General features: G+C 48.1%; 1 protein-coding gene across 1 annotated transcript; it reads left to right on the top strand.

Moving 5' to 3' along the window:
* Positions 1-923: 923 nt before the first annotated feature.
* On the top strand, positions 924-10,350 carry LOC140262851 (hippocampus abundant transcript 1 protein-like). The gene is made up of 11 exons (XM_072357463.1): positions 924-1,229; positions 2,983-3,078; positions 3,253-3,315; positions 3,790-3,917; positions 4,331-4,445; positions 4,966-5,184; positions 5,667-5,780; positions 6,122-6,306; positions 6,457-6,554; positions 6,633-6,799; positions 6,885-10,350. Exons 1-11 carry the CDS (start codon positions 1,146-1,148, stop codon positions 7,092-7,094), a joined length of 1,479 nt encoding a protein of 492 aa, XP_072213564.1. The 5' UTR covers positions 924-1,145; the 3' UTR covers positions 7,095-10,350.
* The last annotated feature ends 276 nt before the right edge of the window (positions 10,351-10,626 follow it).

The raw sequence follows: 10,626 nt of genomic DNA, 5'->3' as shown, positions 1-10,626 counted from the left end.
TCATCCCCCCTATGGGATGATACACAACACAGTGTTGCTGAAGCAAGCACAGGTCTCTGTTAGTGCTGAGCCCACAACTATCACAATGTCCCCCATCTCCCTGGTGGTGGGTTGGGGGTTGAGGGGGCTGGGACCACGCTGGGAAGGCAGCTGGCTGCTGTTACCCTGCTTATCCCTAAGAAAGGATGCAAGCTCTCCCTTTGGCTCTATCAAAAGAAGCTGGGACACTCGGCCTGGAAGCTGTGCCAGCAAAGAGGAGTGAAACACGAACCTTCAAGTGCTGACACATCAGGACACATTAAAGCAAACGTGGTGAAATAGGAGAGCTGGTCAGGGCTGCAGCAACACTGGGGCAGAGCTGAGCACTCAGATGAAGGCAATGCAGCGTCCTCTGGTTGAGCAGGGCTGCCCTCTGCCTCCCTAAGGCACGGCCTTTGGGTTCAGCCCATCTGGCACCTTTAATGTGAGGATGGGGGGTGGAGGAGGGGGGAACAGTGCTCATCTTCCATAGGGGCTGCAGTGATGGGGGCACGCAGAGCCCAAATCCCTTCCTTTAACTCCCTGAGCAAAGTGAGGCAGAGCTCAGGGCTGCTCCTGGGACACAAGGAGCCAGAATGGACCCCAATGGTGGGGCCTGTGCTGCCCAGCTGGAGGTGAAGGGGCGCCCAGCCCGTGCATTGCTGGGCCCAATGATGTTAATTACCGGGCGTTAATTGCACGCCGAGGCCTCGCGCCACCCCCGGCAGCTCTCTGACGTCACAGTACCACCCCCCCAACCCGGCGGGCTGAGCCGCCAAGCACCGCCCCCTCGGCTCCTTCCAACCAATGAGACGACAGGAGGCTGGCAGAACAACCAATAGAACGCGAGGGCTCGGAGCGCGACAGCAGGGCGCCGGAAGTGGCCATAACGCCATCGTCCGGGCGACGGGGGTGCGGCCGTGAGGCGGGAGGGGCCTCCGGGCCGGGCCGCCCGCCTTCCCCCGCTCCATCCGCTCCATCCGCCGCCTTCTCCCTCCTCGCCGCTCCGGGTCCAGCTCTTTGACCCCACCCGCTGGACGCGGGTCCGGGCCAAGCTCGGCTCGACCCGCCGCTGGGAGGATGGGGCAGCCTCGGAGAGCGGGGAACGGCAGAGGCCTGGCGACGCCATGACCGGCGAGAAGAAGAAGAAGAAGCGGCTCAACCGCAGCGTCCTGCTGGCCAAGAAGATCGTCATACGGGACGGGGCAGGCGTGAGTGATGGCGGAGGGGGGTCGGGACAGCGGAGCGGTTCGGTCCTATTGGATGTCACGCTTCCTCAGGCCGCTTTACCGGTCCCACCGACCGGGCCTCTGCCCGTCTGAGCCTCCTCCGGACTCGGCTGGTCTTGTAACCCTATGGGGATTCTGTTCCCGTGGGTCTCTATGGGAACTTGGGGGTGTCTGTGATGGGGTTGTATAAAAGTCGCTTTCGGGTCTGGGTGAAACGTGTGTTTGTTTTGGAGGGTTCAGTGAGGAGCTCTAAGCGTTGCTGCTCTGTACCTGCAATGAGAGTTCCAGCAGCACGTCTGGTTAATGGCAGCTCGGATATAGGCACACTTGTCTCATAAGGGGGCATAAGGTAACAGTGAGCCTTTCTAAGGCTTCTGGTCATCAATCAGTCCAGCAGGCTCCTAGCGATCTCTTTGTATTCTGTAGCTCCAAGAGGAGTGGCACTGTGGGGTGACTGCAAAGATGAGCTCTTGTCTGTTGCTTAAGGAGTTGAACAGGTTGCCCAAGGAGGCTGTGGATGATCCGGCCCTGCAGGCATTCAAGGCCAGGCTGGATGTGGCTCTGGACAGCCTGGGCTGGTGGTTGGTGATCCTGCACATAGCAGAGGGTTGGAACTGGATGATCATTGTGGTCCTTTTCAATCCAGGTCGTTCTCTGGTTCTGTGAGTGTAATACAATGAGGTGGGTGATAGGTGGAAGCTGTGAGCAGCTTCCATGTGGATTTCTGCATCTACTCTGTGAAGAGATGGGCTGTTAGTTTTGCTTCGGTTGTGATAGAAACGTTTAATGGTTGAGAGAACACAAAGAAGGGTGATGAAAGCAAGAGAGGGCTGCTGTCTTCTGTGGGGAGGCTGTTAAGCAGGTGGAACGAGGTGGGTTTGTGCCATTCTGGGCCTTCTTCCCCTTCTACAAACAACCATCTCACTCTTGTTCAGTAACATGGGCTGCTGTGAGGCTCCTCTAGGGCAGGGTTGGGTTCTTCTTGGCTCTGTGCTGGTGACTTGATTCCTTCATTTATGGAGCCTTCACTTGTTGTTGAGTTGAAATCATTCCGTTGCTAATGTGAGAACGGAGCCCCTGTGGAAGAGAGCCTGTTGTGCTCCTGAATGTTGGGTCTGTGCAGTTCTCTGATGTAATTCAACTGAAGTTTTTCCGCTTGTTCCTCGTGATTTGTGTTAATTGTGAGCTCATGACTTTGCGTGTCTTGCATGGCAGGAGATAACCTTCTGGGCAGGCAGCTGAACAAATGCTGCCTTAGAAGTGCTGGGAGAGACCTTTAAGAAAAGGGAGATAAGCAAACTCTTCAGGGCTTTTATGTTTTTAAAGCTGATCTAAAGGGTTTGCCTTTTCCATCACACTGGGCATACAGAGTCAGCAGTGAGGACTGAACCCTCCTTCCTCAGGAGCCTTTCCTGAGCTGTTGCATCTACTGCTGTCAAAATAGGCAGTGGGGGGGGTTCATGTCAAAGCTATTTAAGGTGAGGATTGGAAGGGCGATATGTTCAGTTGTCTTTAGGGAAGGCTTAATGGTGTCAAAGATACTAGATCTTCAAAGGGGAAGGGAAGAAAGAAACTAGTTGGCTTTGTAGGACAGGTAAAGATTGATAAACCCAGAGGGAGTCACCCTGGGGAGGAGGGACAGCTTAGTTAGAGTTGATGCTTCAGTTCCCAAGCAAATGTATTTATCTTGGATCAGGTTCTGTATATCTTTTTAATTAGGAGCTTTGTTTTGCAGCGACAGGGGATTGGAGAGCCCAGCGTGTACCACGCAGTGGTGGTGATCTTCCTGGAGTTCTTTGCCTGGGGTTTACTGACCACTCCAATGCTGACGGTGAGTGATCATCCTTGGGAACGCTGCCTCTTGTAGCTGAGGGTTTGCCCTTGAGATGCTGATCTTCCTATTTTTCCCTATATTGTGTTCTTAAAGGCAGCTGTAGCCACCAGTTGCCTGCAGGAATGGAAACCCTGTGCAAGTTGCTAGCGTTCTTTATTTCTCCTCCTGTAGGTGTTACACCAGACTTTTCCTCAGCATACGTTCTTGATGAATGGTCTGATTCACGGAGTCAAGGTAAGGGTTATTCCTTCTGCTCCCATGTAATGAAGTCTAACCAGTACCTTGCTTTCATTTGAGTCAAAGCAAGAAATGGTAAACCATGTCATTTGCTGATGTCAGCCAGTATTTGATGTTCGTATTTAACGTTGGGTTGCTCACTAGCAAACCTAATGGAAAATGAAGGATTGATAGGACATAAAGTTGAGTAGTTTGTGTAGCTGACCTTACTGAGAAGAATTAACAATGTGCTGCTTGTTAGCATCTGTTTGGAGCTATTACCAATGTGTTTCAGCTGAAAGCATTCTAAATCTGTATGATACCAGCCATGGAACCAAATTGTGGAGGAAAGAAATCAAGGTTGAGTTGAACCCATCTCAGAAGTGGGAATGGGTTGTCTTATCTTTACCATCAGGTGTTGTCTCCAAAAGCTCTTGCTGTTGATAATCAGAGAGAAACTCCTCAGCCAAACTCTTTTCTGTCTTTTCTTAGGGTCTGCTTTCTTTTCTAAGTGCCCCACTGATTGGTGCTCTCTCTGATGTCTGGGGCAGAAAATCCTTTCTCCTCCTCACTGTCTTCTTCACGTGTGCACCAATTCCCCTTATGAAGATCAGTCCGTGGTGAGTTTGCTCTTGCTCAAACTGAGTGGTTCTGAGAAGAAAAGCGAGTGTGAAGCACAACAGTGAAGGATTTGCTGGTATTGCATTTGGAGATGAGATGGAATTGTCTGTTAGAGAAAGAGCCTGGGAAAGTGGCCTTTCCTCAGCCTAGAGACTGATTTACTTGTCCACTTCTGCTAGAGGGTTCAGTTTCAGGAAGAAAAGCTTTATTGCTTCACCTGGTAAAACATTTTCCCCTTAAGTTATGGCTTATAAGTCATAAAACTGCACAGGCTACAAGCAGCTCAGTGTTGCTGAGTGCTTTACGATGCAATGAAGTAAGATTGACTGGAGGAAGAATATGGAAGGGGTAGTAATTCAGCTTCTGCCATGTGGCTGGTCTCTAACTCTGCCTTTGGTAACATCTGTTTCAGGTGGTATTTTGCTGTCATTTCCATGTCTGGAGTCTTTGCTGTTACCTTTTCTGTGATTTTTGCCTATGTTGCTGATATCACACAGGAGCATGAACGCAGCACAGCATATGGCCTGGTAAGGAGCTTCATAACAGCTTCATCTATTGAAGGGAAGACTTGGGGGTCTCACTGTTAGGACTGGTGTAAAATTAGGGTGGGAAGCTTACAGACATCAAGCTTGAGGGCAGTATCTGTTACAAGTTGATACAGGCTTTGTTAACATTAGTTTCCATGTTCTTGCTTCTCTATGAGCGCTGAGAGAGCAAGCTAATCTCTGTTATCTGAACTCCAGCTGTATTGTTGCTTGGCCTTTAAATCAGCCTGGTCTGTTAGCTTCTTTGCACAGTAATAGATCAGCACCACACCATGATGCTGGTGTGTGCACAAGTAGCCTGTGATTGTGCCCTTCCCATGGAGTTGCTTTAATTGCCTTTCGTTAGAACTCAACCTGGATGGCACCAAGCAAACATGCCATATCCCTGTTCACTTGGATTGTCTCCTTCCAAGATGGCAAAATTAATACCCTTTAGTTACTGTGGAGGAGAAAATAGGCTCTGGTCAGAAGAGAATGTGTTATTTATCTTTTATGCTTCTAGGTGTCAGCCACTTTTGCTGCTAGTCTGGTCACAAGCCCAGCTATTGGTGCATACCTTTCCCAAGCCTATGGTGATACGCTAGTAGTTGTGCTAGCTTCAGGTGTTGCTTTGCTGGATATTGGTTTCATCCTGCTGGCTGTGCCAGAATCTCTACCAGAAGAGATGCGTCCTGTCTCCTGGGGAGCTCCAATCTCTTGGGAACAAGCAGACCCATTTGCTGTAAGTAATCTTGCTGCTGTTTTTCTGCACTCTGGTGATGTTTCTAGGTGCTTTAGTTCTGTTTTCTCTCCAAAGAAAGATGGATTCCACAAAAGATCACTGTGAATGCTGGCAAAGATACGGTGTTTAACTGATAGCAGCCTGTATGTATGCAAGACTAACAGCTTCTCTCTTACCTGGCGTAGCTACATATCTAAAGTCTCCAAGCAAGAGCATCTCTTGGAGGGAATGTGCCAAATGTTTGAAATATCAAAGAATCATAGAATGGCTTGAGTTGGAAGGGCCTCATCTGGAATGCTGGTTATTTGCTGTTTATGAATAGAAGGCATTTACAGAGGGCTGTTAGGAGTAAACAAGTGTGATCTTATCCAAGCATTCCCCTTTTTGCATGTGAGATGGTAACTTAAACACTTTTGTTTACCCGGACAGTATGCAATGGGTTTTAACCTTTTTTGTTTTGTTTCCCTTCCTCTTTTCTATAGTCTTTGAGGAAAGTGGGTCAGGATTCTACAGTGCTGCTCATCTGTATCACCGTCTTTCTCTCCTACCTTCCTGAAGCTGGCCAGTACTCCAGTTTTTTCCTGTACCTGCGACAGGTCAGTTTACTGTGAGCAAGGAGGGCTCTGAATACACAAACCCAGCCTAGGAATGCTCTCTAAGCTGTACGTCCATAGGAAGGTGGTGTTGGCCAATAGCTTAATGAAGCTGAAACCATAAGAAATAGTGACATGTTCCAGCTTGCCTAAGAAAAAAAGATATGGGAGCCTCTTGATCACTTTGTAGGCGTTTTATTCCAGTAAGGTAATGGAATGTACAGCTGATTAACATTTAAGGAACTGATAAGCAGTGTTAGTAAACATTAGGACTCTAATGGGGTGGTTTCTGTTGTATGGTGCACATCTCTTGCCTTAAAAATCCCTTTGTGGTGTTTTCACAGGTCATCGGTTTTTCCTCAGAGACTGTGGCAGCGTTTATTGGTGTTGTTGGAATTCTCTCTATACTGGCTCAGACAGTAGTGTTGGGAATTCTCATGCGTTCAATAGGAAATAAAAACACCATCCTGCTGGGACTAGGCTTCCAGATCCTGCAGCTTGCCTGGTATGGCTTCGGATCACAACCTTGGTAAGAGTTTGCCCATCTTTGCTTTCTCCCTCCACTGCTCTGTGACGGTTCTCTGTCCCCAGCAGAGGGAGATGCTGTTCCACATGCAGTGCTGGTTTATAGCAGCTCCTTGGGAGCCTCCCTCCTGACTGCTGCCTCTTTCTTTCCAAGGATGATGTGGGCAGCAGGGGCTGTGGCTGCTATGTCTAGCATCACCTTCCCGGCCATCAGTGCCATGGTGTCTAGGAATGCAGACCCTGACCAGCAGGGTAAGTCCAATTGCTTACTTGTCTCATGGGCAAGTTCATCCTAGCAGCACTCACATCACAGATATTCTCTGTCCCCAGGTGTAGTGCAGGGGATGATCACTGGAATTCGGGGTCTGTGTAATGGCCTAGGACCAGCTCTCTATGGCTTTGTCTTCTATCTCTTCCATGTGGAATTGAATGAAATGGCTGAGGTGGAAACTTTGGGTAAGGCCTCCAAACCCAACATGGCCAACCCAACGGATGAGGTAATTCAGCTTTATCGTTCAGTTTTGCAGCGCTTCTTCTGACATTGCCTTCAGCATTAATCATTCCTTTGTTTTTTCCCTACAGAGCAGCATTATCCCAGGGCCTCCTTTCCTGTTTGGAGCTTGTTCTGTCTTGCTGTCTCTCCTGGTGGCCTTGTTCATTCCAGAACACAACCTTACTCTGAGATCAGGCAGCCACAAAAAACACAGTAACGGAGCCCAGACCCACACCCACAGCCCACAGGCTGGAGCTTCAGATGGCAAGGAGCCCCTGCTTGAGGACAGCAGTGTATGAGGTTGGGAGAGAAGGACCTGGCTTGTGTCTCAACTCCAGATCAAGGATGGACTTAGTTGGGTTTTGGGGAGAGAGGGTGGGAGGCAAGAAGGAGCGAGATAAGACTGTACCACGAGCAGCTCACGAGAAGGGAAGTGGTTTCCCTTCAAGCCAAATATACTCAGCTGGTGCAAAAATTGAATTGTATGGTCTGGTGCTGATGGAAAGGGGAGATACTGAACTGCTCTGCATGGAGGGATATTTCTTTAAAGCAAACCTGCCCTTGTTGTGAACACTGAACTTCATGGTGTGACCTGCCAAATACTCAACTCGTCAGTGAAAAATTAAGGAGCTAGCATTGTCTGTGTTCTAATGTGAACTAACTCGTGTGCCAGCCAGAATAAAACAAGGCATCTGTTACATTCCCCCATCCCCTTACATAATTGGTACTCGATGCTGATCCCATTGCAGCTGAGTTGGCTGACCTCAGCCTGGGGGAGGCCGAGGAGCTGCACCATGCAGCCCATACTGTAATAATACAGCAAGTAACAAGTGTGCATGGGTGAAGAACAGATAGTATAGTCACCATCTTGAGGATCTGGTGAATTTTGGCCTAGGTGACACTTACTTAGCCAAGAAATTGATGCTGTCCTGAGCTCACAAGGGAGAATGGGCAGATGGCAGGCAATTCTATGAATTCCAGTCGCTTAGGTGGTCAGCGTTGGTATTTTTCACGGGGGTTTTTGTTGCTTTTGTGTTGTCTTTCTTTGTCGTTATGCTGATGTAACACTTCTATCTGTCACTACCTCCATAGGAAGTAGGTAGAAGGATTTTGGTGGGGGGGGGGGAGGGGAAGAAGGGATTTTTTTCTGGAAGTGGAAAGGTTGATTAGCAAATAACTTCTTAAGAGGCAGGAGAAAGAAGTGAACCCTGCTAAGCACTTTGTTACTGCGTGGCTTCCTGAGAGTGAGGTCAGAGAAATAGTTGTTGAGCACTTGTATGAAGCATGTTGATTTTTCCACAGACTCTTCCCGTCTTGCTATTAACACCAGATTATGAGCAACCTCTTCAGCAGGGTTCAGCCCTACTTAGAAGGAGAAACAGAAACTCTGAGTGCTGTGAAAGAAGCTGTGGCAGGTAATGTAGGGAACGCTTGGTTGTTTATGGATACATAGAGATAGTGAAGTGGGCAGGAAACAATTGTATGAGTGAGAGCAGGATTAATGGCAGTGGGGAAGTGAAGACCAAACTGGGGGCACTCGAGGTATTTGTTGCTAAGGGGATTGTGGATACAGAGGCCAAAAAATAGTCCCATCTCAGCATGGGGTTTGTGTACAGCTGTCACGTTCTCTCCTAGCCATCACTTCTCTATAGGTTCAAGATAGTCTTTTAGGGGAGAAAGACCAAAAGGGATCAGTGTCACTTCATGCCCTGGTTCTTTGCAGATGGGTAATTGCATTTGGTGCTGTTCCTGTGCAGTAGTGACCAAAAAGGATGTGAGGCACTGGGTGTTCATAACTTTTGACCTCTTCTGTGAGCTTATCAGAGGGAGAGCTGGTTCACGGTGACTGAACAGCTGGGCTTCTGTGTCTTCATGTTCATCCCTTAGGAGCCTAACAGTATAGAATCACTGCTTGCCTTGAATGAAGAGCATCGTGTCGGTTTCTGGACCAGTTAGTTAGTGGAGGTGGGCATTTAAGTGAAGTAATTCATCCTTTGTTAACCAATAATTTGGGCTGCTACTTAAATCCTGTCATAAGAACTAGAAGAGCAGCTGTCTCAGACACTGAGTGTTTGCTTATGCAGCTCTAACTGGAGAGCAGTGCTAGCAGAAGGTATCAGCAACACGTGGAGGCTCCAGTTTCCTCTGTGCCCCCTGTTTCCAGGCCTTGTTGGGATAGGTTGCACTGTGGATATGCAGCACACACCTTACCTGAAGGAAATCCCCCTCACTTTAACTTCTAGGCAGCAATTCCGACCCTGTATTGCTCACAGAAATAGCTTTTATTTGACTGGAGCTTCACCAGGTAAATCTGGTGCTTCATTTGTTTGCACTGTATTAAAGTGAACTCAAGTGGTTACGTCCCTCACATGCAAATGAATTGTAATTAAAACACCGGATAGTTACCTCGTTCACACTCAAAAGCTTCACAGGTTAAAATAGAGCAGAACGTTACGAAACCAAGACGAAGCATAATTTATATTCTATAAAATACATAGATAAATATATATATATATTTTTCAAAGTCCTTTCCTATAGATGATACTTTCTTCCGCTGAGGTCCCTTCCCAACCTGCCAGGATCTGCAGTGCAGCCGTGGTTGTGCAGGCAGAGGTGACACAATGGGGATGGGTGTGAGGTGCTCCCAATCCCATGGTGCAGAGGGCAGCAAGCCTGCTCGCCTCCCCTGCAGATGCTGCTTGTTGCTATGGGCATTGGAAGCAGATAGGGATTTGTTCTCATGTTTCTGGAGCTCCCTCAGTTGGGTGGGGGGGTCTCTTGGCCCCTCTGTAACCCCTCTCCTCTCCCTGTTAGGCATAGGGATGTGAGCCACCATTCTGCCTTTATGTGAGAGACACTGCCTCGAGCCCAGCAGTTGTGGAGCTGAGATTACTGGACCTGAATGAAGAATGCCCCTAATTCTGAAGGGCTGGTAATTCTACAGCGTCGGTGGTAGAGGTTGGAAAAAAAAACAAACCTGAGTTAATATTGCCAAGTTTTGTTATTTTCTATGGAAATGCAACTTGAGCCTTTTTTCTGTCCATCCCATTCATCCGCTGTGCGATGCCCTGAGCCTGGCCCTGTCAGCATCGGCCTTCTGCAGTGAGTTACACTTCAGGTTGATTGAACAGCAATGCCCCAAACGTGCAGCAAAAGAACAGGCTCAGCTGCCCTTCCTCTGCAGCTCCAATGTTCACAGCAGCAGTTTGAGTGAGTTTATCAAGCTGATCTCGTTGCATTAGAGAAGCTGAATGCATTAAACCACCGCTTGCCCTTTGGCCGTTACCTTTGCAAAGGAATCGCTCTGGACTTTGTTTTTGATTCTCCCGTTTGCACTTGAATTGCTGCTAACATCTTCAGTGGGCACACAGCAAGCCCACGTTCATTGGAGAACAGCTCTAAGTTTACTACGGTGTGCATTTCTGTATCTCTTTTGTTGTTTGTTTTTTTTCCTTAAGTTAACATTGCAATGTATTTATTTCAGTTCAGGTTGTGTTTAGCACTGGCTGATCTCTCCTCTGATGGATTATTTATTAAACTGCTGCATTCCTGTTGCGTTCAAGCTCTTCTGATCTGTTATAAGATGGATTTTGGGGGGGGCTTTTGGAGTCTGTGTGGTGTTTGGTGACTGGTTGGTGCTGGAGTTATATGGATATGGATACAGATATAGAGTACATATCAGGCTCTGTATTGGTCTCCATCCAGTTGTCCATTTTCACCTATATCTTCCAAATGTCTTCTAGAATGAAGAGTACATGAAACCAATTCATGTTCAACCCGATTCTGGAACATCTGTCTGGGTTTCCATGGGAGCATTAGAACAGCACTATC

This window comes from Excalfactoria chinensis, chromosome 26 (genome assembly GCF_039878825.1).
Source record: "Excalfactoria chinensis isolate bCotChi1 chromosome 26, bCotChi1.hap2, whole genome shotgun sequence".
NCBI classification, from domain to species: Eukaryota; Metazoa; Chordata; class Aves; order Galliformes; family Phasianidae; genus Excalfactoria; species Excalfactoria chinensis.
This window is presented reverse-complemented; position numbering and strand designations above follow the sequence as displayed.

Bases quoted from the DNA above. Each gene is read 5' to 3' on its own strand.
- LOC140262851 (XM_072357463.1), top strand. From the start codon at position 1,146: ATGACCGGCGAGAAGAAGAAGAAGAAGCGGCTCAACCGCAGCGTCCTG. The intron at 5,781-6,121 runs GTCAGTTTACTG...GTGTTTTCACAG, and splicing joins TTTTCCTGTACCTGCGACAG to GTCATCGGTTTTTCCTCAGA. The intron at 6,555-6,632 runs GTAAGTCCAATT...CTCTGTCCCCAG, and splicing joins TGCAGACCCTGACCAGCAGG to GTGTAGTGCAGGGGATGATC.